The 27,152-nt window shown below is 36.6% G+C and overlaps 1 protein-coding gene across 3 annotated transcripts; it reads right to left on the bottom strand.

The window, feature by feature from the left end:
- Window positions 1–316: 316 nt before the first annotated feature.
- Window positions 317–20,455, bottom strand: LOC120110820 (electron transfer flavoprotein-ubiquinone oxidoreductase, mitochondrial). Of its 3 annotated transcripts, none has more exons than XR_005511938.1 (18): window positions 19,836–20,455; window positions 17,687–17,763; window positions 16,175–16,281; window positions 14,267–14,348; window positions 14,081–14,189; window positions 13,164–13,210; window positions 12,932–13,006; window positions 11,786–11,902; window positions 8,142–8,210; window positions 4,190–4,282; window positions 3,447–3,549; window positions 3,074–3,198; window positions 2,867–2,916; window positions 2,702–2,768; window positions 2,521–2,600; window positions 1,456–1,592; window positions 1,224–1,290; window positions 317–597 (listed from the first exon to the last, which is right to left on the bottom strand). XR_005511938.1 is itself a non-coding variant. In XM_039126589.1 (18 exons), exons 1-18 carry the CDS (start codon window positions 20,248–20,250, stop codon window positions 514–516), a joined length of 1,896 nt encoding a protein of 631 aa, XP_038982517.1. In that variant the 5' UTR covers window positions 20,251–20,454; the 3' UTR covers window positions 317–513. The 3 variants fall into 3 exon arrangements, 2 of the variants coding, with proteins under 2 accessions (XP_038982517.1, XP_038982518.1); XM_039126589.1 differs by having other exon boundaries at window positions 1,464–1,592; window positions 19,836–20,454; XM_039126590.1 differs by having other exon boundaries at window positions 1,464–1,592; window positions 16,175–16,232; window positions 19,836–20,157.
- Window positions 20,456–27,152: the final 6,697 nt, after the last annotated feature.

The following is a 27,152-nucleotide window of genomic DNA, read 5'->3' as shown; positions in this document are numbered from 1 at the left end:
TATAAGCACAAACCCACTGATGGTATATGTAAGGGCTCAGGCTTAATCCCCTTCATCTCTACTTTTGGACGGTCATTTTGAAGAGAAAAAAAAATGAAACAGCAGCGCTGGTGTAACTTTAGCTACCCCCTCCCGTTTAGAGAGAGAAATTTTAAGGCCCCGTTTGGCACCGTTGCTAGTTTTGTATCTTTATTTCTCCACAAATTAGTCAAATTCTCCATGGAAATCGATGCAGCTGACAGCATTTCCACGTGGAAATTGATGCAGCAGAGAGTATTTGCACAAAACTTCAGCTATTTTTGAAAGCCACAGCTCTCTGCTCCCAAAGTTACTAGGATTTTGCAAAAAGTTTAAAAAACAAAGGAGTTTCATCATATGGGTTGCCCGGTCCAGTACGTTTTTATTCTTCAGTTTCTTTTTTTTTTTGAAAACAAAAAGCATTATCACATGGGCCCTAATTGGACTTAGGTTAATACAAAAAGGAACTTATTCATGCTACAATTTTAATGAACTCTACATGGTTGTATACCCAGGACCACCACCGCCTTCAGGCACTGTCCACTCTATGTTTTGCTTCGGATCCTTAATATCACAGGCCTGCACAATCAGCAAACAAGACGGCATAAGTAACTGATTAGGTTACATGGGAGCAACATTGTGTATGTAGCAGTGACAAATTCACTGATGGTAACAAGGAAATGCAAAATGTGATGAGCTAGGAAACAATAAAATAAATTTAGAACCTAGCTAACGGTTCCAAAAAGTAGTCAATGGTTGGTGCTTGCAGTTGTTAAACGGGAGACATCCACCACCACATTTATATATGCAACACTGAATCCAACTCGCTTCTAAATGTCGATACTTTTGTCTAACATGACATATATTCAAAGCTGGAAAAAGTGTATACCATAAAGACTATGCAGGTTTTATTGATTTTATTGGGTTTTTTAGACATAAGAACATCACAGAGTCACGTTCCAACAATCTCCTAAAGAGCAACCAGACTTGTTAACTCAGCATCACAACATCGAAACAAATAAAAAATAAAAGTATTGGCACGAGCCATGTGTGATAATTTTTGAACCCCCAAAAACTTTTAGTCATGATGCACCATGGACACTAGAAAAGCAACACAGCACAATTCATGTAGTCCCACAAATTGGCCATCCTTGTGATTATGTATGAAAAATTTCATGACGGTAATTCAACGGAAAAGGAAGTACCTTACAATGAAGGCAATTTTGAGCATTGATGTGGAGCTTCAGACCATGTTTGTCATCAGGGACATACCTTTGTTGAGACAGAAAGAAAGGGAAAAAAATGATCTTAAGAATAATTAACAAAAAGTTCTTCACTTATCGGTTTTACTTGATGATCTTTTTTTGTTGTTCAGTCCCATAAATAACTTCGTGGTTTTCTAAATAAACATAGGTGGAAACAATACTATATCCTCACAATCTTACTCATATACACGAGCTGGGCAATAGCGCGACTCTGGTCCAGCATATAGTGGTAGATTTACTCGTTCAGGTATTGCAGGATCCCTCAGACGAAGATGAACAGGCTGATCATGTTCGTGATTTGTGTTACTCCTGCGAGTCAGCTCACATGAAACTAGTAAGGAAGCAAAGAATTAAGACATAATAGCAACAAATATTGCAAAATAACATACTTGCATAATGTGCTTAAGGACTTGGCTATACTAGATAAGATACAATGTCAGAGAAAAATTCATCTGGTGTTGCCACTACATGCTATATAAGCCATTAACTGGTTGGGAGTGGTTGAGAAAATATCAATGAGTTAGCTATCTCCAATTCAAGAGAGCATAACTCCACCACCATTCTTGGAAAATTTTCTAGCTATCCTAGCAGGACTCCCCACATTTCAGGCTTAAAAACCTGACTACACTGGCTGATGGCCTCGTCGGATGAGCTAGGATGAGAGGAGTTGCCAAATACTGGTAGCAAAATACACCTAAGGATATACCTGACCTATGTGGTCCTCGTAATAAACTGTGTGGAATGAATACCCTGTTAGCGCTTAAATTACTTAAAATAGGTAGTTCTAATTTGCCATTGCTTAAAATCTAATTGTCAGGCTTCACAAGACAATGAGAGCAGGCAGCATACATATAATATGAAGGCTCTTGGGTGAGTCAATGGAGCTTGCTATGCCCATAGTCAATTCACTTAATGGCAATTCTCAAATGAAAGTAGGTATCACATGGTAAAAGTGGAATAGGAATGTGTTAAGATCATCAGTTCATGAGCCAGCACCAACAAAGCACATGTTGCGAACAACTGAAAGAAGACCAAGTATCTAATTAGTAAATCACATCTACACCTATAAGTAGTAGTGAAAGCTAGAAGTGCAATATCATTTTGCCGCAGTTAGATGATAAACGGGAAAATTGGAATGCACAAGTATGTGCATGCCTTCCATACATGCATGTTGATGCACATGTACATAGATATAAAGGAAAATCACTAGCTTCCATGGTCAAGTTGATGGTTTAACCTGTACAGTGAAGTTGGCACATCAAAGGATACTTGTCCGTCTGGCCTTGGATACTGAATCGGAGTATGCACACTGGCAATCTGCAAATGTGCAAGTTTCTTCATTAGTTTTCAATAGAAAATCTACATATCAAAAGATTCTCTAGTGGAAAATCATAGCTTTGGAAACAGTTGATCCTCACATCTGTGGCTTCATGATCAGGTTTTCCATGCTTCAGTGTCAAAGGCAATCTTCCTCTAAAAACATAGCTGATACACAATAGTAATGTCAGATAATGAACAAAAATCTGCATTCAAGAAGCAAATAAAACAAGGCTAATATCCGCCATTATGAAGTTGGACTTCACCGCTCCAGTGCAGAAAAGGCCAAACCAGGCATAAGCCCATACTCAAATGCCTGGAAAAAATGGAAATAAGGCACTAGATATATCAGTAAAAAATCAAATAAGGTAACTGCATAAGTTGGTTATCATGCTTTGCCTGAACTGTTAATTCTACAGAATTATAACCAGTGCAGATGCTGCAAACAAAATGAACATAGATGCATTACTTACTGGTCGATAATTCCGGGATCTGAAGAGCTCCTCCCAAATCCATGACTTTTTCAAACTGTCCCAATACATTTCCATTTGTGCTCCTGCAACTATAACATTAAAAGCTGCTTCTGCTGCCAGCATACCTGCAGGACAAAGAAGTCTGTATTTGAATAAATTATTTTTAGATAAATGTACACTCTAGAAGGATGCAGGCAAAAGCATGGATGTTGATTTATAGTGGAACTGATGACAAGGTCAGTGCACATCGATATTTAATTGACAAATAAGCACCTCTTATTGAACTCTCAAACACAGTGCCCAAAATATAACATATATGGCAACATACAAATCCATGCTAAAATGTTTGGAAGAACAGAAATGAAAGCAAAACCTGATTTCATGGCAGTATGTGTTCCTTTTATTTTAGGCACATTTAGATAGCCTGCAGAGCATCCAATAATTGCTCCTCCTGGAAAAACTGGATTTGGTATTGACTGGAATTTACAAATGTGATAGTTATGTCTCAGTGATGTGACATGAAGAAATGAAGGACAGCAAAAGTAGATCACTGGCCATTATGCATCTTCACAGTCTGACACTTATTTTAACCAGCCACAGAGAAGACTATTCTGCTCAGGTCCATCAATCAAGTGGTTACTCTGTATCAAGGTTTGCTGTACCACGATGTACCACCCAATACCGTTATAGTACAGGGGCTTGATATGGCTGGCACCAACACATGGCACGCTATTATCCCACCTGCAGCAGCATACCATATGTTAGTACGAGGGCATACCAACATGTATCATACCATTAAGCTACCGATACAGTGCCCAGTACTAGTACAGCAAACCTTGTTTTGTACATGAAAAACACTCCTTTATATCAATAGTCAAATTATTTGGTCAATTGCTTTAGGTTTGGATAGTAAGTACAAGTAAAAAAATAGTTGAGAACAGATGACAGATTTAATTGTTAACATTAATCAATGAATGTGAAATTTTCACAATAGTCTGCTTACAAAGTAATTTGTCAATAATGGCTGGTTCAAATAAAAGACAGACCTTGATATTTTATAATCCGATGGATTTCATTCTAGCAAATAAATCTAATTACTAATAACGAATGATTTACCTGAAAACCCCCTTCATTCAGAGCGCGGGCACCATACTGGAGAACACTTCCACCTTCCAAAAGTGATTTGATGGCAGGGTGGTGCTTAAATTTCTAGAATACAGCAAAACATAATTAAAACCAACGTCTATCACAAATTTTAATTCTTAAGACAAACAAGTTTTCATGATTTCAATTTCCTGATGCAAGAGTTATTCCATGGAAACATGAAAACAAGTAGCTACCCACAGTGGTCATAGACTTAAGGATCAAGAGTGATTGGTGAAGATCCAATTAAGGTGGACTGATGTATATAGCATAGACGCAAGGGGTCAGAAGATGGTAAAAGGCATTTGACTACAAAAAGATTAAAATTAGAGCTTTTATGCAGCTGGCAGGCTCGAATTTAGATCTATACCCTTAATTTATTTAGCCTTACCAGCCTTTATGCATTTTCTTTAGCCTTTATATATCTTTCAAAGTTTTTGATATCTTTTCCATTAATAAAGCAAGTCTTCTTTACATTGTACCTCATCATTCCATGACCAAAGTTTTTTTGTGTATGAGTGTACATATTTTATCTTTCAACTCCCCAAGAACTCTCTACCTACCCTTCTAATAAAATCAGCCATCTGGTCTCACATTCTACTTAGTTCAATTCTTAATCTCCTTTAATAGTTCATCCCTAAAAGATTTAGCATTTTCCCTTTTTAAATTCACCATCTTATTATTAGTTATTTATTAGTATTTCTTCTTTTTTTCACTTAATATGTACATCTAATTGTACTAGCCTATGTTGTGTGATCAATTTCTCATGGTATCAGCATACAATCTTTGCATGTTGATCACTCTGTTCTCTATATATATAAAAAGCATTCTTATGATTACAAATTTGATCCAGTATTAAAGGTTATTAAATGTTCATCCTGCTTCCTAAATCATATTTTTACAATTGTTAAATCAGAAGATATTGCAAATTCAAGAATTGAATCTCCCATTATATTCCTATCACCAAAGTCACATCCACATGTACTCTCTCAAACCCCATAACAATCTGCCCTACATGCCCATAAAAGTCACCACCTACAATTATCTTTCACCCTATGGAATGCCCTGCATTAATATATCAATCTCCTGCCTAAACTGCCTTCTAATTCTCATCAAGCCTATTTGCGGTGCGTAGGTGCTACTACATTAATAATCTCCTCATCTAAAAGTAACTTAATAGCTATTAATCTATAGGTCATTGTTTTCACATCTACAAGTTTATCTTTCATTTCTCTATCCATTACCATTCCAAATCTTTTATCCTTCCTTACACATAAAAGTACATAATCCTCACCAATAACCCTAGAGGGTCCACATTTCCATTTGATTTCCTGAAAACGAGCAATATTGATTCTTCTCCATATCATTGTATATACTATTTATCTACTCTTTCCAATTGAAGTTCCAGCATTCCAAATAATAAATCTAATCCCCTTCTTTTGTGTAAATAACCTTTTTTTGCATATTTTTGCTCCACATGACACAATTGCTCATCTCCTTATCACTCCAATTGGCCACCATTGTGCCATATCACTACTAGAAAATACCCAAAACTACAATTGGGTTACATTTTAACAAGGTCTGCAATCTAAATATTGGGTACCATACAGGTACGTTATCGGTTTGGTACGGTACAGTACGCATCTTGTATCATATCTATCACAGTACCACCTGAAATCGGGTGCTATGGGTCATACAGTACAGTACACACCTTGACTTTGGGTGATACCAAACAATGCGGTATGATTCAACTTGGTATGGTCGGTAGGGCCGGTTGAGGGCCTATAGCGATCCAAATAGTGTTTTTGTATCAATTATCACCCGGTACGGGTTGGTCCACCCAAGACCAAGCAGTTTGGGGCGGTATGGCAAACATTGCATTGTAGAGCATCCCTTACAAGTGGCAATTTGCCAATCCTTGCTTATCTATCACCATAACTGGATCCCATTATGGCATGCTGCTATATAAGCAATGATCTAGACAACCCTTTCCACTTCTCAAGACAATCAAGTTAAGTGGTGGTGCATTGCATAAAATTGGGAATGCTCTCGCATTCATGGGCACAAAATCTGGATCTACCTCATCACAATTTGATATGTTTTTACAACTAGCTGTCAACCTAATATCAACATTCCACCTTTTTAATCCAAGCTTGAGATCAGCAATGGAGATGTTTTCTAAGGTAAACAATGTATAACTACAATATATAAGAAACTAAATGAACTAAAAAATGAATTGCTTTGAGGATTACATATCCTATTATCCAAGATCTATGGAAGCGAAAATGGCTTATGATAAGATAATTAGTTTCAATTTTTTTACTTCTCCTTTAAAGCTATAAAGAGCATATGGCCTTTGTTTTTAATATTTTAGAACACGATTTAAGTGCTAGCTTACATCAATTCGTGTCGACCAACACCATACCACGTTGGACCAATATCAGCATTACCATAAAATCCACATGAAATGGTCGGTCCTATTTCTTTAAAACTTTGATTAAAAAAAAATTAATTCACTTTGGTTTGATCTTACGACAACTGACCTCACTCGTACCTTCTACTCTAGGTAGTAAAAGAATAAGGACGAGAAATGAAATAGGTAAAAAAAGCAGTCTTTTTGATCAGAGATATCAGCAGTTCCGCTGGACCATCATGTGCCCCCAATACCTTATAAAAGCTTAGGGAGAGAAAAAGTGACAAAGCATTCCTGGAGCAAGTGAAGAAGAAGGAGTCGTGACCCGACCAATCCAGATCCTCGACCCAGAAGACATGCAGCCAGTTGCTACCAAGACACCAGGGCAAAAGGGAAAAAAAAAAGAAAAATATAAGCCCAGTTATAAGGGCAGTCTTGTCAAAGTTTTGAGTCTAAGTTTTCTTTCTAGCATAACATTGGTACTTGACATGCCAACCACTAGCTAGCATGCCCCATGCGAGCAGCACTTAAACCCTTGTTTCAAACCAATTCAATATATCCAACCACATCGAGACCATATTCTAAACATGATAAATATCCCTTCATCACAAGAAATTCTTCGAGTTACAAAAAGACTAATCAAAGGAAAAAAAAGAATTATATCCAAACATAAATTAGCATTCAAAAAATATGGTTTTTGCTCCAACCAACATTATCACCAAAATTATACCATTATTGTATCTTTTTCCATCAAAAAGTGAGAAATCAACAAGTAAAGATAGCAAGCAAACCCCATGGAAAAGCCTAACCATATAACATAGCCTAGAAGTTCAAGACATGCACACCATATGCAAGAAGAAATAAAAGCAAATCATAGATTTCTCAAAGATAAGAATGTTGAAATTAGAGGATAGATTGTAGCAAAACCAAATCACATAGGGTCTGCAAGCTAACATTAATTTCATATCTGTTTACACTACGCATGGTCCCATAATCCAGGCAGTAATCAACGGCTTAGGTTACATATAATGGATGCTAAGCAGGGCCACACCAGTTTGTGGCAAATTTAATAGTAGGCTGGTCTAGACCTGGCCATCAGGTCTAACGCACCATGAGAATACCAATAAATATTTACATAAATTATAGCATGTATAGAGATCTTATGTATACACCCTTTATCCAAAAGTAATAGCAGCATGAAAACAATGCAAATATACATGCAAGAAGTGGAGTGCCTATATGATTTACATCAAATTCTTCTTATATTAGTGATAGGCTAATAGCGGAGGATTCAAAATAAGTTCAACAGGACCTGGGCTTGAACCAGGCATCTATTTGGAGGTACATTTTGTGTCCAGCTCTTGCTCTGAATAATTTTCATGGTTCTGGACCGTGATTAAGCTTTAAGTTTGAGATCCAGTGACCAATGCTTGGCACAAGCCCAGCCTATCAACACCCCTATTAGTCACAAGGACAAAAGCTGGCAACCATATTCTTTATGCAATTAGTTACCTGGAATTCATCAAAAGGGCTCAGATAAGGATTCTGATAATTTAAGGCAATAACCAGTCCAATAGATATCTGCATATTCACCACGAAATGTAATTTAGTTATCAGCCAATTGTCACATGAACCATACACATAGAACAAGTAAGAAAAGAAAACTAAAGGCCTAAATAACTCCAAAATATGAACAAAAGCACATTCTGATGTCACTCTAATGAATCTTCTAGAATTTAGAATGAGTGTCATATTTTACAAACCCATACATACTTAGCAATCCTCTTTTCAAGTAATAAGTTATGTGAAGCAGCAATTTACAAGAAACAGAACCATGAAATACAAGAAGCACAAATGAGAATATACTGAAGCCGAAGTATAAAGCACCTGGGATAAACTGCTACTAAACCTAGAAGACAGTCTTGCTTTTGCATTTACACTCTCTCAAACTTGATACTGCATATATTTTCAATTCAGGAAAGAAAAGTCTAACTATTAGAATACACATGGGCCGACGCAGATTTCCGTCAACTACATGAATGCAGTATAGTTTCTTTAGGAGCAAACTAATGACTAGGAGTATGCACAAACAACATTTCCCAGACAGCAAAGATTCTAACTTCCCTGGGTATGTAGAAAACTAAGCATCAACAAAATTATATGAAAAGAACATAACAAGATATCGACTACGTGTTACACCACTCAGAGTTTCTTATTTTACCAAATAGTAAACCCAAATCAACAAGTTCACCCTGATAAGCAGAAGCAAGGTTTCATATGCAAAAGCTTATTTACTAACATCCCTAGACCCAGAACGAATGCAACCATACAATGTGGGGTCAGTTATTCACTGTAACAGTGAATACCAGACAATCAAACAGTAAATTGACATTCCTGCACCTATGAGCTGATATTCAAGCATTATGCTTAAGGAATAGTCAACTGGTTCTTCGTTCTTCAATTGAATAAAGGACTAGCACCAATAATGCAATTTGTACGGAGGGATCTACTACTAGTTCTTTGATTGGAATAACATATCACATATGGATATGCTTCTTGCACTGCTCCAGCAACCCTAGCTTATGGTTCAGGTCCCACAAGTGGGTATGTAACTGGTGCATTCTTTTAATGTATTAGCTACTTCTGCTCCTATTGGTGTTGATACTAGGTACAAATCAACTACTGGCTCAATCTAAGATTGGATCTATTGCTAGGTCTGTTACTTGCTTTGCTCTTGCCATCCTTGCCTCTATTGCTATTAGGGCTGGTTCTCAATCTGGAACAACTGACTCTAGTATTGGTGCTTGCTTTGCTTATGGCATATATAGATCACGAAGGTTTAGGACCTTAGGTCACACTCACGAACGGCAGGGTCAGGCTCTCGATCACTACTCATAGAATCTAGATCTCAACTGAAGCAAGCAATTTGATAACTAGTGGATCCTGCAGAGCCAGTAGCATAGCTAGAAGTTTTTCCATTCTTTTTTAGTTGTAGATTCCATTAAAAATCCAACAGCAGCAATTATTTACCCACTTTAGCTTCCCCAAATTGTCTGATTTTTCCTCCACAATGATAAAAAGCTAAAAGATCCACCACTTTAATCCCTGTTTCAAAGATTGATAATTTTATATCTAACTGTATAAAAGGTAAGGTGCAAATCTATACATAGGAGGTGTTGTACGAGCAGGGGCGGCCCAATACATCTGGGGGCCCAAGGCGAATTCAGTAAATGGGGCCTCTTTTTTTTAAATAATAATTTTTTTAATAAATATAAAATACTTAAAAAAATGTTATGGAAATAGATTGCTGTCAAGTACACTATTTCAACAAAGATGCATGAATCTAATAAAGGTCGACAAAAAGCCTCTTCAGTTTAATATAATTCTTGAATGAAAATATTAAAAAAAAATACTTAAAAAAAAAGGGCCATGGAACTGTTCTTGGCAATACTGTTTACCATGTGAAGCGAGAGCAGAATAGGAAAAAGGCCATCCCATGGCGCTTCACGGTCAAAAAAAATTTGTCCAAAAGAAAGTAGGGTCATTATGGGAAATTCACTCCATCTAATTAATAAAAGTCCCATCCCACCATCTTCCCTTCAAGTGAGTACCCAAGCAGCCCCTGCAACATCACGGAACAGCAGCCATTCAACCCCCCCTCCCTCCTTCTCTTTCTCTACCCTCCTTTTCTTTTGCTAAAGACCATCTCCCCCTTCAAGTGAGCACCGAAGCTGCAACTGCAACATCACGGCACAGCAGCCATTCAACCCCCTCCCTTCTTTTCTCTCTCTACCACCCAAGAGGGGAGAAGAAACCGAGAGGAGAAAATTAAAAGAATCTCCACCCTCCAAGAAGTCCATCTCCAATCCCCCTATCTTTCTTCCTGATGGCCCAGCTGGATCAGGAGTAATGTGAGGGAAGGAAAACCAAGACCAAAACCAAAAAAGAGAAGGGATGAAAGATAAGAGTGGCTTCAGGTGTGTATGAAGCCAACCAAATCCCTCCTCTCTCTCTCTCTCTCTCTCCACCCAAAACAAAACTACTGTCCCCAACTTCCCCGATTGCCCTCTGCAGGCCAGGAAACCCTCCACCTCCCTTCCATCAAGGGGGAAGACTCGTAGCTAGCTTCTGCTCCCGGAGGCCTTCCATTGGCCCGGGGCCTTAGGCGACCGCCTCAGTCGCCTAGGGCTCGGGCCGGCCCTGTGTACGAGTATCTATAGGCATGGTAGGAGCTTTGTTTGAGCATGACTTTTCCTGCAATGCGACCAACCGATCAGAAAGTCTTTCTTAAACGGATTTGATCGTCTCTGCTCAAATTTCTCGGGAATCCTACAAGATCATTTCATTCTTTTTCCTCTGACAGATGGTCAGAACTTCATCTCTCTTTTTTTGCTTGTTGAATAAATTTGTTCCTTTATTCGTTTGGCCTAGCCCATTTTATTTCATAAAAGGGGATGGCTCGCCTAGGTGGGATAGCCAAGCCAAAACAGAAAAAAACAATAGAATAGAATAAATATATTATAATAAATACAAACTACAAGAATATGATATTTAATGAAAGAAAGAGAAATACTCATGAATGCACAAAAATAAAAAATTAAAAAAAGGAGAAAAAGCCCTTCAATGATGATAACTCATTATTTATTATGTGAATTTTGGAATCCATTTGACAGAGATGGACCTTACATTATCAACACATTATCACATCTCTTCTTTCGACCTTGGCAACTAAGGTAGTAAGGCAGAAGGCCTGATCTTTTTGTCGATTCTCTACATCATAAAAATCTGTTTCGATCCTTTTTGTCTAATGAAGTGCTTACTTGCCTGTGTACTAACTCAGTTCCTAAAAAGAAATTCATAAAATTTTCTTTGGCAAAAATTCGTTCTGTTTCTTATAGGTACAAAAAAAGGTGAGATTTTATGACAATTGATTTACAACATAATGGAATGTGAAGACAAGAAAGCAGACTCAGAAACTGCTCCAGGTTTACATTGTCAAGGTCAAATTAACTGCTGTTCATCAATTACCAAAAATGCTGCAAGAAGGTTAAACTTACTTCAAGAAATGGAAAAACTTGTGGTTTGCACAAGTAGCTTTTGAAATCTCAAATTCTTCTTTGAAATAGAACAAAACAACAATGAAAGACCAAAATTACCTGCCTATTGTTCATGTGGTATAAAAAAGATCCTCCATATGTCTTCATATCCAATGGCCATCCTATTGTGTGTAGCACAGATCCTGGTACATGCTTCCCTTCCTCAATTTCCCAGACCTCAACACCAAATCCACTAATGTTAAATGAAATTTCAAATCACTTTTACAATCATCTAACACACAGAAGATGCTAATCCACACTGATAAACAAAAAGACCATTTCTATAACAAAAATATTGGTGGCTAAACAATTAGAGCTTCAAGTTGCAACAGAAAAGAAACAACAGTGAGGTAACAATCATGACAGTTCGAAATGGGAACAAGAAACTCTTACAGGAATTTGACCCTTTTAGTTTTACATCTCAATGCCACATCTGTAGCAATATTTTGTGTGCTTTGTTCGGAAGAGGAGGCAGCAATAAGGAACCTAAATCACATTTAAATTAAACAATATTTTCAACTATAAAATGGCCATCTTGTACTGGTTAATTCAAGATTACCTAGCTGTGTAGCACCCAGAATAAACATGGTAATCTTTTTCTCATCATTGATAATTATATATTTTTTAGTCACAGCCAAACCACAACCAACTTATCATTATGGATCAAACTAATAAATTTAAAGATACAAGCACTCTGCAAAGTTCAATCATACATGTTTCCTCAGCAAAATACCACATCTAAGAAACTGGTTGTAGACCATGGGAAATCGTTCACCACAAGGACACATATAAACAAATCTAAGTTGATTCTAATAAAAAGGATGTCTTAATGCACAAGGTTTCTTCCACCGTGGGGTCTGGGGAGTGTGAAAAGTATGCAGCCTCACCCCTGCATATAGAGAGGCTGTTTTCATGTTTCCAACCCATGACACCCAAGTCATAATGAAGCAACCTTATGTGCACCAAGGCCCACACCTCCAAGTCACCCCTAATGCATGGTGAAATTAAAATCAATGTTTTCTAGTATTGGTCTTTTGGCTAATTAAACTACTCAAATTCCCTAAGGTCAGAAAACGAAAAATAGCATGATAATGCCCGAACAGTAAAGACACTTTAAACCCAAATAAGCATAATCACAGAGGAATACTGCTTTGCAGTGGCTCTCTAGCAGTTAAGACTATAAAATGAAAGTAGAATATGAATTACCTCTTTTATTCCAATAGCATAGGTTTGATGTTGTCCTTGTCCTTTGTCTCGTAGTTTATAATCTCTTATAATTTTCTATAAACAAAAATAAAGAGAAAAGGTCGGTAATAATGGTAATGCAAAATCACTCCAAAAAAATGATAAAGAAACTCAACAGCAGCTATTAACGATTAAAGTAGACTTCAATTAAAAATGAAAAGAAACTCATCAATTAAAATAGACTTCAGTAAACCTCTGATAAGGAACCTCGACAGCCTTCAGCAAGGAGTGTAATATGTCCTGCATAACATTTCACAACTCATTGACCATGAATACAATAAATACATTGAACGAATTAATAGTTAAATTTGAAAGGATATTTGAGGAAAGGTACTAAATGAAGATAATGAACACAAAAGTATATGGAGTGTTCTGAGTTCAAATCTTTTTCCCCCCTTTTGGATCCATCCAAAGAAAGGAAGAGAGAAGTGCCAAGGACTAAAGCATAGACCTGTGCAATTGCAGATAAAACCTAGGCCACAGCTACTAAACTCGAAAACAAGTCAATAAACAAGTACATAAAGTACTTAAAGGATGTCCAATTTACACCAGCAGAAAATATTTGCAATCAAGGATTTGGATAGTGTACAACAGGAAAGGAAAAATAGTTAAAGAAAACCATAATCAGTCAAAAAACCTGTATAATTGAATAAACAATGGAGTCCTCATCAAAGTTCAGCAACATGAATATGCTGAAATACAACCAACAGCACAGGCAATTAAGTTATCAGGAAAAAAAGCAAGACTTGTGAATGTCTTCTTCTTTCTACGTTTGCTGATCTATTGGATGATATCTACAAGGAACTGAACAATACAAGATAAATTAACTGCAATGGATCAAGCCAAAAGTAGCATTGCAGCAGGCCCAGAATATTTCAATATGAAAGCCTGAAGAGGCTGCCTGGTATATCTGAATATCTGATGGGCCATCTTAGAGCATTGAAAATAGTCTAGTGCATCTTCCGAAACTTGTCACATCATTTGTAAATTGATTAAGGGTACATCAAAGATTCAAAGGGCATCTCTAGGATAGTAGGTTCCCAAATTTATATCATTCACATGAAAGGTCCAGAAAAAATTTTTAAAAGAAAATATGCTAAGAATGCATGCCTTTCAGCTCTACTCCACGTTGAAAAGTTTCCTTTTTTGAACCATCTTTAGCAACACCCACATCATTAGTTGCAACTCCAACAACCTTGTCATTTTCATCATACAGAATCTGTCCAATTATCAAATTTAGAAATAAAACATAATTCTTCCACATTTTAATTACTATGAGGCAACTAATTCTAATACCTCACTAGCAGCAAAACCTGGATAAATTTCTACACCCAACTCCTCAGCTTTAGTTGACATCCAACGAACCAGCTGGCTCAAACTGCAAAGAGAAGTTAATCTAAAAAGGATGAGTTTATTTGAACATTGACACTTACTAACAAAGATCAAAACAAAGAACAATTGAAGAAAGAATGTGATCCTCGTTAAAAAAAAAAATCTTCATCAAATGTTTGTCGAAAAATAATTTGAAATAACTAATGATCGGCATCTCCAGTTTCAGAGTCCTCAGTTTGCATGACTAGGATCTTTCTGCAGCTCTTTTCATCATCTACAAAAGAATTACTTCAAGAAAAAGTCTGATTAAACCTAGTTAGATTCCATTTTCAAGATACAGTAAGTGGATTGCCAAAGCACATATACTTCAAAAGCTGAAGACACGTGGTACACAAATCACCTAGCTCTACCAGTGCACCTTTTACAACTTTGAACTATGAATTTTATAAGAAAAGTATGGGATCATGACTTGTAAACTCCTTGCGGCACACTACAAGATTGCTTCTGAGAGGAAGTCGAATTCATGAAACTGCTTATGTTCTGCCATTCTCATTTCTGTTTTCCCTCTCAACTCTATCTATGTAATCAATCAAACAGCCCTCTATTCCTGTTTGCTGCAAAAACTTTGACGGTATCTATCTCCCTATGCATATCTTTGCACTTGTACTATACTTGTTCCATTTTTCTCCCTCTTGGTGAAAGTTCATGTTCTCCCCAAACTACTATATGTCTCGTCGTATCAACAAGTAATAATTCCCTTTCCTCTAGGTGTTCGTATACTGTGGCATGACGTTCCGAACCATCACTCTTATTTAGCGAGCTTCTACTTTCAGAGTTTTTTCATCCATCCACTCCTTAATCAATTAGCCACGGACCTTGTATCAAGCCTTCCACCTTATTTACATCCTCTCACATATTGTACCCAGTTACTGTCTATCTAGATGCTCTAGGCATTTCTCAAGTTTTTATACTATTTCTAATGTTTGTCATAAGAGCTCACTTTCTTTTAATGTTCTCCTCCATGCATCCCTTCATTTGCCTACCTACCTCATACGATGGTCTTGTTGCCACTTGGTATCATTACCTAAGCACATGGCGAGAACCTTAACATTGATTGTTACTTTTATCTTCTTTTTAAGGTCTTCCTATTGCCAACTTTTATGCCTATTACGAGTGCAATCTTAGTAAGATCACCCAAAGCAGAAAGTATTTTAGACAAATGGAACTCAAGGCTCTTCAATAAAGGCATGGCTAAGAACTTGTTTCCCCCTTGAAGTTGATGATTTCCAATAATTCCAAGTGCTTAAAAAAATTGTAACATACACCGGGGTTTTAGAATAGTATATAAGTGCAGTCTTAGTGCCACATTATAGGCGGCTGAGAAGAACATTGCTTTTCTAGTGCAAGCTGTGTTGAACTTAAAGCCCCTTCTTGTATTTATACAGGATGCTGCTTCCTCTGATAGATTTTCGAAAGCCTCTACGAAGTTATGGTTTCTTTTGTCTCAATAAAAGGAACACCAGGAGAAACTATTCTAGAGAATCATTTTTCGTTTTTGGAAACATTTCTGAAAATAACACTGATACGTGAGAATGTGCATCTCAATGCGTAGTTATAAACTTATCTCCAATCCATAAAAGGAGGTAAACAGTTTGTAGTAGTTGTTATAAATATGATCCTAACTAAATTTAAAATATGAAGCCAAGACTACTGACCTCTTTTAACAAATCAAAATAAAAACAAATAAGAAAGAATAAAATATTTAACAGGAAAGACAATTCCAGATGGCAGCCCTAACACATGAGAGTATAGTAAGCAGAACATTTGACACGTCAACATATCTCTGCCTATATAATATAAATGGTTATTTACCTTATCACATAGTTTCCCTTATTATCGAAAGGGGATGGAAGTGACAATGCACGATTCTCTGTAAGAAGCCAAAACTTGTCATGAGAAACAGGAACTTCAATTGGGGCCTACAGAACAACAGATAGATAGATAAGAAGCAACATTTTTTAACTATTTAAACTATGAAAATTTCATATCTATTATGAGAAAAAGATTCAACAGTAAAAGAGGATAATCATTTGTCTATGATAAAAAAGGAACATGAAGTGTTACACATGTTTGTATATCACTGTATGCTGTATGTATACACGTTGTATGCTCATGTACACAAATCATCATTTGACAAATTAATGCACATACCCACATCTTGGGTCTTAATCACAGTGTTCCTTGATAGTATCTACATGGTGTTATACTTTTATGCACTATTCAGAATAGTGCACGTAATCTGATGCTTAGTCCTCAATTTTAATGCATCAAAGAAAAGCAAGCTCTCAACATACTCGTGAAAATCTAGGAGATATATTGCAATAAACCAGTCCATCTTTTCACAATTTTAGAGTTCACCTAAATGGTCGCAATCCTTCTACCAACAAATTTCATCAAATTATCATCAGAATCTAGCAGTTTGGACTTTGGTCGACAGTAAGCATCAAAATCTGCAGGACTATTATCTTTAACCTAGTGCTTCAAGATAAGGTTTGGCCAGGGCATCTCATGTTCTTCTTTATCTAAACAGGTTGGTAGAACATTCACCTTCTCTCCCAGCCACAGGTGCTTCAGATGTTGAGGAGAACACATCTGAGATGGATTTACAAAACTTCCCCATGGGACTCAGGTTTCCACCATGCCCATTCTGATTCATACACGATGTTTTCTACGACCCAACTTGTCTTTGTTAATATCTTTTAACCTAAATATATTCTGATTGCATGATTTTGTCATGTTACTACATTATGGTTTTTTTTTTTCTGTTCAATGCAAAGACCATAACGCCACCTTTATGTTGCTTCAAACCCCTTCTTACATTCTTCATTTAAAATTTTTAAGACTTGTAGCATAGCCTAAGCATTTCATTATTAGGTTTGGCGTTTGAAGCACCCAGAAACCCACTGTATACTTTTGAGTTTGTTTTGGCTACACCTACTACTAAATGCACTATCTTGCTCATGTATGAATCCTCTAAAAATGTATATGAGTAGATATATGACCTTATGAAAAAGATCATTTATCTCAATATTTGCTCATTGAGTTTTACCAAATACTACTTGGGTTGTTTCTGCTATGCAGCTCCCACTGTTTGATCATATATAGTTTCAGCTGCAGCAATCTCCAATAACATGGTTAGATGATTTAAAAATAAATTTACCAAAATCTTGATGTTGCATTCAATGTTCATTTTCCTAGAATTTCTGATCCGACCATCAGGTAGAACAATAACTGCATACTACAGCCTATAATGACTTTAGATATGCAGATAACTAGTTATAACATTAAATGATATAGCTATGTGATAATACAAACAGCACAGACCCCCTCATCTCTCCAACGAGGCATCAGTTCATCCAATGCACGAGGCTCAAAGACATTCCCTGATATGATATGAGCACCTGGAAAAAAATTAGCATTTGTCATTAGAAAGAAAGATCTGGAATTCGATGGCAGCAGAGTATGTAAAAATAAGCTTCAGTAAAGCTTAGTGACTTGTTTAAAGAGAGTAGATTATAGGAATTTGAATTGCAGTTGATGTTCTCATCCAAATTCAGCTTTCACTGAAAATATCAAATTATCCGTCTTCATAGTAAAGTAAATTTTTTTCTGCTCATCCATGTTTATTTTAGTGCCATGCGTAAAAGGCAAAGGATGTGTAAGGTGGAGAGCACATAACACATGAACACTAGCAGGGCAAGGAGAAGCATTTCAAGTAAGGAACAAAAAGGAGCTGAGAAGAAAAACTGTAATTAACAAAAGCAGGTGGAATATAACTGCCAACAGGTACAGCAACTCAGCAAGGATTTAAAAAACATTGGACAAATGTAAGCAGGTGCTACCACAATGTGGAATTATGCATATTGTCACCACCTTGGTAATGGGACAATGTACAAAAAAACATAGGTGATCTGGGCAGTCAGATGGTCTCTCTCTCTCTCTCTCTCTCTCTCTCTCTCTCTCTCTCTCTCTCTCTCTCTCTCTCTGTGTGTGTGTGTGTGTGTGTGTGTGTGTGCCCAGTGTGTCTTACATGTAGATTGATAAGTAGTTGCAATGGCCTGAGGATCAAATGGTCTCTGATGAAATGAGAGTGGAACTGATGTGATTAAGTAAAGATTCGCTAAGCTCCACCCAAGGTTGAATTCCTAATTCTCTTCATTTATCTGTTCAGTTTTCCTTTTCTATTTTAGTTTATTTTGGTTCACTAATTCTTACTCTCCAAATGACTTAAAGAAGTATAATGCTGCAAATAGTAAAGGTGGAGCCTGGTGTACTATATGAACCCAGATAACAAAGTAATAAAATATATGAAACTTTCGGTTAGGGTCAAGGCATTGATGCAGAGAATGTTAACTAACCACTAGAGTACAAAACTTAAAGCTGTTAGGGAATGAGCCAACAATGTATATTAGGCTTAACACCCCACTCCTTTCCTCCTTCATGTGCAGCCCAGATCATGCACGTGGAGAATGAAACAAGAACAAGATGACAACCAGGTTGATTAAATAAATAATTCGCTTAAAAAGGGTAAGTACTCACAAACTACAAGAAACTTGTCTCTGATACCATGTTAGTTAACTAATTAACCCAAATGATTAAGCTGTCAAGGAATGAGTTAACAAATGTATATCTAGTTTAACAGTTAGGAAACCAGGTAGATCTCCTACGCATCAGTTTTGTGCACGTAAACGAAATATTGTTACCAAGGCACAAAATCTATCAAAGTTTTCAATTTAATCTTAAAGATAATGAAGACATTTAACTTCCGCTCACTATGGATCCATGTTTAAATATATAATTGCTCGCAGTAAGCATAAATTTTATGGTGGTATGGATTAAGGAAAAGAATATAATAGAAAGTAGAGAAACTAGGAAACCAAAAAGGTACATATTCCTACCATTTCTATACAAAGTCGTGGACCTTGTCAAAGTCCATTTTACAAATAACACCTGGTTCATTCTTTCTTGCTGTCAAGTCAAAACATGATTGTACAACCAAAATAGGTCTGACTTGTGACTGGCTCTAATAAAGGCAATATCATGGTTGCTAAATTCCTTCTCATAACTTGACTCGTCAGTAATCCCATTTTACTTGCTGATCAATCTACAACAGCCAAGATGGCTCAGCATCTCCATCTTGGGAATCATCACCTAGGGTAACTATAACAAAAGCAATATTCCTTGAAATTGTCCAAATTACAAAAGATAAAGGTTGCGACACCTAAAACTTACCTTAGAAAAGCTAATACAAGAATACTACTTCTATAAGCCAAGCCATTATCAGCCCAAAAAACATGTGTTCTAAGATCAAATAAAGAAAGATAATATCTTTATCATCCCATTTCAATTTTAGTGTGTTTTGATCTTTAAAGAGCAGCATCTAGGGGATTGATTCGAGCAGGTAAAAGAACAAGAAAAAAGATTCCAGCCTTCTTCTTTTGATCAATAACAAAAGCCAAAAAGGAAGCCGTACCCACTTCGGAGCCCTTCTCTAAGACACAGACCGAGAGATCGGTGTTCCTCTCCCGGCACAGCTGCTTGAGCCGTATCGCCGCCGACAGCCCCGCGGGCCCCGCCCCGACGATAACCACATCGTAGTGCAGAGCCTCCCGGCCGCCCGATTCTCCGCTGAACCTCCTCGTTCCTCTGGTTGAATGGATGAAACTCGCCAAATTGATGCTAGCTGGATGAAATCGAGATAGAGAGGATCGGTTCGGAGGGATTGGGACGCTCGGACGGAGTCCGAAGCCAGTGGCTGGCCGGAGCGGTGAGCGGGTAGGGTTTTCGGTGAGGAATAGAGGGAGATTTCGGAAGGGCGAGGTGGTTTTCGAGAAGGGATTTCCGAGGGGGTTCGATTTGGAGGGGAAGAAGCAGAGCAATCTATGCATGGCTGCAAAGTTCCCGAGGCTTGAGAATCTATCCTTGTTACTGCGCAAGATTGGCGCCTTTGAGTGGATTTGCGGGAAGAAAGACCCCCCGCACGCTTACCATCTCTTCTTTAGAAGAAGGGAGGGGAGGAACCGACTCGCCTGAGGGATCTTGTTTTCTTGCAACAGTGGCTAGAAGTTCAGGGTTATTTTCTCCTGTTGGTTTTCTTCGAACTTATGCCAACGGGTTGGGGATGGAAAGAAGTGGATAGCTTGAGGAGAACTTTGAGAGGTGTGCAGTGGCTGATCCAACATTGGATTCTTACTTGCGCGAAAGATGTAATCTCAATCCAATATATGCATATATGTACACATACACACACATAATACTACTTTAATACCCTTCCATAATTTTTTTTTAACGAATAAATTATTTATATGATATAAAAATAATTATAATAATTTATTTATAATAATTCGATATTTAAAAGAATGCATTTCTCATGTATCCTGGGGCATGATATTTAAATAATTCAAGCTACCATCGTCCTGCAAATAAACCAATGTTGTAGGAGTAATAGGGACAATAAAGAGCCAACAAACAAAGATCATCTATGGCCGCAAAGTTGAAATAATCACATAAAAAAACTTTAGACTATCTAAAAAAATTTAATTCTCTTCCTAACTTTAATTCAGTGCAATTAAATTATCGAACTTTTAAATTCGTTCAATTCGGACTCCGGCTATAAATTCCGTCTCACTGTCATTATGAAATTGTCACATGATGTCATATGAGGCATCATTCACTTCCGTCATATAAGTTGGTCATGTGATATCACATGACAATTCTGTTAGGGTTGCTAAATAGAATCCATTACTTAAAAGTTCGATGAGTTGATTGCACTAAATTAAAGTTCAAGGAAAAATTAAAAACCTCTAAATAATTCAGAATTTTTTATGTGATTATCCTCTGTAGAGTTCGAAGGAAGGTGAAGTCAAGCAAAAAAAAAAAAAAAAAAGAAAAAAGAAAGGGACAAGGCAAATAAGATCCAAGCCCCAAAATCAAAGTATGGCGTCAGACTCGGTGGAGGTCCATCCATGTAGAAGTAGAAATTTGAAATAATCATGGCATCCATGGCTTCCTTCCATTCGAGCCAAGAGAGCACTAGCATGGTAGGGGAAACAAATAGATTTTGTTGGGTTAGAAGGCCTTACCTGATCTGTCAGAAGAGCAAGGCTGTTGTGTGGATCTGGTCACCTCAACCCCGTCAACCGCACCAATCTACTTGATTCAGCCATGGGCACGCAGGAAGACAAACCCACGAACCGGAGACTTGGGCCCTTGACGCAAGTTTGTGAGAGCTCGGGGGCAGCGGAAAGTAAATGAGGTGAAGCAGTTTTAGCCCCTATCCAGGGGTTAAAACTATATATCCCCACCCCTAAAACAAAACTTTATCACCACTGATAAGGTATAGCAAGCTTTGAATATAAATTCTTTATTCGCAGTAAAGCTATTCTATTTGAACCAAACGAGGTCTAAGTAGTTTAACTTGTTGGAAAGTGACTCCAGTGAATAAGGATAGCCTTCTCCATTCTTGCGTTCCATGAGTCCACAAGGATAGCCTTCTCCATTCTTGCCTTCCATGAGTCCACAAGGATTTTGGGCTAGGTCTACAACAGTTTCTGACCAAATTTGGGCTTAAATGTAGAGCTCATTTGTTTTCGGGCTGGGCGCGGATATATTATTAGCCCGACCCAAGCCTGAACAAAGTCCGAAATGAAGCCCAAATTCCGACCCAAATTCAATCCCAAATCAATTTATTTTTATATATTATTATTTAGAAAGAATAATGAGAAAGTAAATGACAAACTAAATGAGTTTAGCTGAGAATAATGAATCATCTATCATTTTTTTGTATTACAGAAGAGAGCCCAATGTTTAGCTTGCTTATTTACTTGTAAAGCAATATTATGAAATATTAAATTTTATTTATATTCAGACCAGATCTATTTTTGGCCAAAATAAATAATTTGGTCAGGCTCAATCAAGTTCCGTCAGGTTCGGGCCTGAGCTCAAGTCGGGCTCGGGCTTGAATTTTTCAAAAATTTTTGGGTGTCAACCCAAATTGGAGCTCCAAAAAAAAAAATCGGATCGAGTTCGTGCAGAAGCATGCCCGGCCCACTTCCAACCCTAATATTAGATAAAGTAGCGAATTCACAAGAATTAGGACTTAGATGATTTGCAATAGAAAATGGATTCAACTATGGGCATCAAAAAACTTTTAAGCACAAAGCACTTTGCTGAGATAGGTCATAGTCTCCAATCAACAAGTTGAAGACCTAATCAAGCATATAGTCCGCATAGGTTATTTATTTATTCAGACCATGACATACATTGATGTCAATTTAAGATTAGCGCGCCCACTGATGGATAATTCTGCAGACATGATCTTATAAGAAATCCTTATCCTGTTTGCTGGTTTAGACACAACTTAGCTGTTATCTTTGAATGCGATTCCATGGTCAAGGAAGCCCGACAAATTCGACGGATTCAAGGTCGAATTCCAGGTTTTCTCCTTGTAGCTTCCTAACCAGTACAATCCTTATTTTAGCTTCTCTTTCTTATAAGACTTTGATATGTTTCTCCGAGATGCTCCCATGCAACTTACGAAATCCTATTTTTCTATAGAACGGACCATTTCATGTCAGCTAAACACCCTTGCGGTTGGTTTATATAATGCTCCCACCTGGAAAAAAAATGTCATATGGAAACTTCTCGCTGCTTTCTTATTCATTTTATTACAAGCTTTGTGCAGCCAATTTGGACTGAATCAAGCAAAATCAGTGGATTTAAAACGATAATAGATAGATGGGAACATGAGAATTGGTCCCTAAGATTGCACTCGATTGGTTTTGTCTGGATCAGACAAAACATGCACTTCATTGGTTTAGGATGTCAGCTTCTGTTGGACTTGGACCCCAACATGTCACGGTCCTAGAAGGGCCGGAACCATTTCTTTTCTTTTGTCATCAAAGTATCCTGACTGATGTTAAAATTACGTGGATGATGCAAGGAAGAAGACAGCATATCCAACCACGGACAGCTTAGCTTCCTAAATCCTTCGCCTGCTCCTCCCATTTCCCTGCACCTTATTGGCCTTTGTTTTGATAATTTGACACTCATGGAGATGCTGTGGCCATGTCAGTGACCAGGATGCCCTTCTTTTTCTCATTAATAGCTTCAATATGAATGACTGGCTTCTCGTAAAGCATGTCTATATATGGCCAAGGAAAAAACTGATGAAGTGTATCTAAAGCGAGTGAGCGACCATGTCAAGAAGTGACTGTGTTAATGATAGATATACTAAACAAATCAAAAAAAAAGAAGGAAGGTTTCCTTCTACTCATATCTTTTTTTTTTCTCTCTTTTTGATGAGAAGGGAAGTTAAACCACCCATTTGAATTGGTGGAATTATGTACATAATATCGAAGAGAGAAAGAGAGAGAGAAGAGGTGTCTTCCATTATCTACAGCCGAGTTGGCATAGGCCTTTGCAAGGACTATAGAGGGAAGCTCTAGACCTGTCACAACCACGCCCGCACGAGCCCTTAAATATTCCTTTTGTTTTTAGTACTATTTGTCACAACTCGGAATCTCATCCAAAAAATCTAGCTGAAAGTTATTATTTAAGTTTCTTGATCTTATATAACTATATAAGTATTAAAAATCTATCTAGCGAATAACTGATTTGGGACTAAATACACGTCCGCACGAGTCATCATAGAATGTGAACGTTTTACTAGTCAAGTTCTTTTTTGTTAAGGTGCTTAAGAGTCTTCTGTATCCACCCGTACTGTCACTGCACCTCACAGTGTTCAACATCTTTAAAGTACTCAACTGGTGCTTGCTTTCAACTGGTGCTTCCTTCTACTCAAATCTTTGCGTTGGCTATCAGATTAGTTGCTCCGTTTTACTCTCCCGACACATGAGAACTTCTGCTACGTTATCAATTTGTTGAAGTGGCTCTTTCCGCTGCCGCCTAAACTTCTTTTTCCGCCTTGACATTAGCGTGCCAAAGCAGCAGGCACCTATAAATTTGAGCTTTTTACCTAAATGTTTAATGGCGCATCCGTCAGTGACTCAGTGGTGCTAGTGACTAGATTGAAAGCAATAGAAAAATTACTTTAAGGTTATAGTGTCAATGTGGCTCTCATCTAAAGCATAGTATATTTGCAAACAAAACGGTTTATAAAAGAAATCCGGCACAATTAGCTTGATAAATAGAAAAGATATAGTTAAAATCGAAGCTTTTAGGATTTCATGGGCATGACCATCCATTTATATATGAGGAAAGGGTTTTAGATGGAAATATGCTGCGGATCCAACTCCGGCACCGAAATTTCCTCCGCACCACTGGTTTTGCACTAATGTCTTGTGCCACGTGGCCAGCTAGTTGTGCAGAGAAGGATTTTGGTAATAGGGTTTGATTTTTTTTTTTTGATGAAATGGAAAAATCACATAAGTCTACTATGAATACATCTTAAAAGATTAGAAAATCAAATATCACGAAAAAGAAGAGAAACTACTGCATAGTTCACTTATAAAGATCCATCCGAATACTATGCCACAAAAGCAACCTAATCCATTGTGTTGTTTGTCTCATGATAGACATTAGTTGAACAAAAGGAAATATAGCTCCCAACTATCTTGCAAGTATCCTGTAGCAAGATATATATATATATATATATATATATATCCTGTAGCAAGATATATATATATCTTATGATTCTGTTATGTTATTTATCTGATCACTATCACTAAATCACCTTCTAGGCGAATGAGATTGGCCATAAAATAGTACTTATAGGTTCATTGTATTTGATGGAACTTTTACGGTTACCGTAATATATGCACAATATTTTCTATCGAATTATATATTCCATGCAATCGGTGCATGGTATATCCAAAAAATAATCACTCAAAAACATTATAGGCATTACTTTCATACCTACAAGGTAATCTTTTCTAAAAGAAACTACCACTTTCGAATGTACCCTTCAATATATTTGTGGATTTCTTAGGAGACAATTTGGGTATTCTAACGGAAGTTTAAATCTACTATATTTTTATTCATTAATGGAGTAAAATGGGACCTAATAAAAATCAAATGCATTACCTGAGTTAGTAAGGTCAACTAGGAGGAGCTTCCTAGTTCCCTCACTAATATTTAAGTTTTTGTGGGTGTCTAATTATATATAATACAAACAAGCATTGAAGTGTTGTCATTCAATGGAAGAATGAGGTAGGACCACTTATTAAAAGTTCTAAGTTACCAAACAAAATATTTATTTTTCAATTCATTACTTATTTATCCATCTCAAATATTCAGCAATTGGTGCAGATTGTTTTACCTAATTTTAGTTGATCGGGATATGTGATTTTATATGTGATCCTTAATTTGTGCATTTCTAGCTTTTGAGTGTCAGTGATGTTGTAAATGTAGTTGAAGATGAACCGAGTACCATCTCTCCACATTTATTATTTGACCTCAATGTACATAGTATAGATATAATTGCATGACGAAAATATACATTCATTTTTTTTGTCAAGAAAGAAAGATACAAACAATATATTAGTAATATTCATATTTTTTAAAAGTAATATGAATACAGATTGAGTATAGTAGTATCCATATTTTCGTATTATATACACATGCATATTTATACAATAAAAATGTATATGTGCTTATCTCCCTCTCTCTCTTTATATATATATATATATATATATATATATATATATATATATATATATATATATATATATATATATATATATATATGAGTGGGTGGGTGTGCATGCAAAGAGACAAATTTATCATGTGAATATTTGTTCAAACATATACATGTATAAGTTAGGGATAAGAAGTATAATGGAATAAATCAACAAACCTACCAAGTGAATCAACCATATCAAGTTAGACTAATCATATAATAACATATGTTGAATTCTTTACCTAACATAAAGTTAGATAAAGAATGAAAAAAATTGAATGTAACTAAAATTTAACTAACATCAAGTTGGAAAAGAATTCTATAACATATATTGATGTCTATATCTAGGTTTGCATCACCGATTTTTGGATATCCAAATGTATATCTATGTTGAATGGGGGAAATAATATTCATAAAGTACCTTCTTTTATATCTATATTTAAGATATATACATATATGCATTATTCTAGCAAATTTTGGACATGAAAACAAATACAATTAGATCATATCTGATCCATCTCCAGCCCTCATCTTAGATGTTGTTGTTAGGATCTAGTAATTAAATAAACTTTATGAAGATAATCATATCAAAAGCATGCTCCTTCATTTATTTGTTTCATTCCCTTTTCTTTAGGGTATCAATTAGTACCTTTGTTAATTTATCTTACATGTGTGTGGTACTTTAAGTGATGACTTAAAATAAGAAGTGCATCTAGCTAAGGTTTATATATGCTTTTATTTTGGTAAATTATATGTTTATCTATTTCAAGTTCTTTATCTCTAGCACAATTAAAATGAGTATATATCCTAAAATTTTTCTTTTAAGAAAGGAATAATTTTTGTTGGTAGGCCAGTAGCCAAAAAAGAACCAAGCCATTGTGAGAAAAATGAACTCCAGTCTAGCCGAGCCATCAGTCGGCTCTAGTTAGATTTTTTTTTTTTGCTAAAGCAGACATTTCATATAATTTGAATATGGATACACGTAATAAAATTAGAAAATAAGTCTCTGAGTACTCCAGTCTCCAGGCAACCCTCTTTCTCTCTGGCCTATAGAGTATTTTTAGAATGAAAGATCTATAAAAAGTTATCCAGTCTGCAGCTACATTAAGCTCTTTTAACAGATGTATAAGCCCGTTTATTAATGGCATCAAC

Source organism: Phoenix dactylifera, chromosome 5 (assembly GCF_009389715.1).
Source record: "Phoenix dactylifera cultivar Barhee BC4 chromosome 5, palm_55x_up_171113_PBpolish2nd_filt_p, whole genome shotgun sequence".
Taxonomy (NCBI): Eukaryota; Viridiplantae; Streptophyta; class Magnoliopsida; order Arecales; family Arecaceae; genus Phoenix; species Phoenix dactylifera.
This window is presented reverse-complemented; position numbering and strand designations above follow the sequence as displayed.

Excerpts from the sequence above, each read along its gene's own strand:
- LOC120110820 (XM_039126589.1), bottom strand. The coding sequence starts at position 20,250 with ATGCATAGATTGCTCTGCTTCTTCCCCTCCAAATCGAACCCCCTCGGA. Across the intron at positions 14,190-14,266 it reads CAGGTTTTGCTGCTAGTGAG|ATTCTGTATGATGAAAATGA; the intron begins GTATTAGAATTA and ends ATAATTGGACAG. Across the intron at positions 598-1,223 it reads AAAATTGCCTTCATTGTAAG|GCCTGTGATATTAAGGATCC; the intron begins GTACTTCCTTTT and ends CTGATTGTGCAG.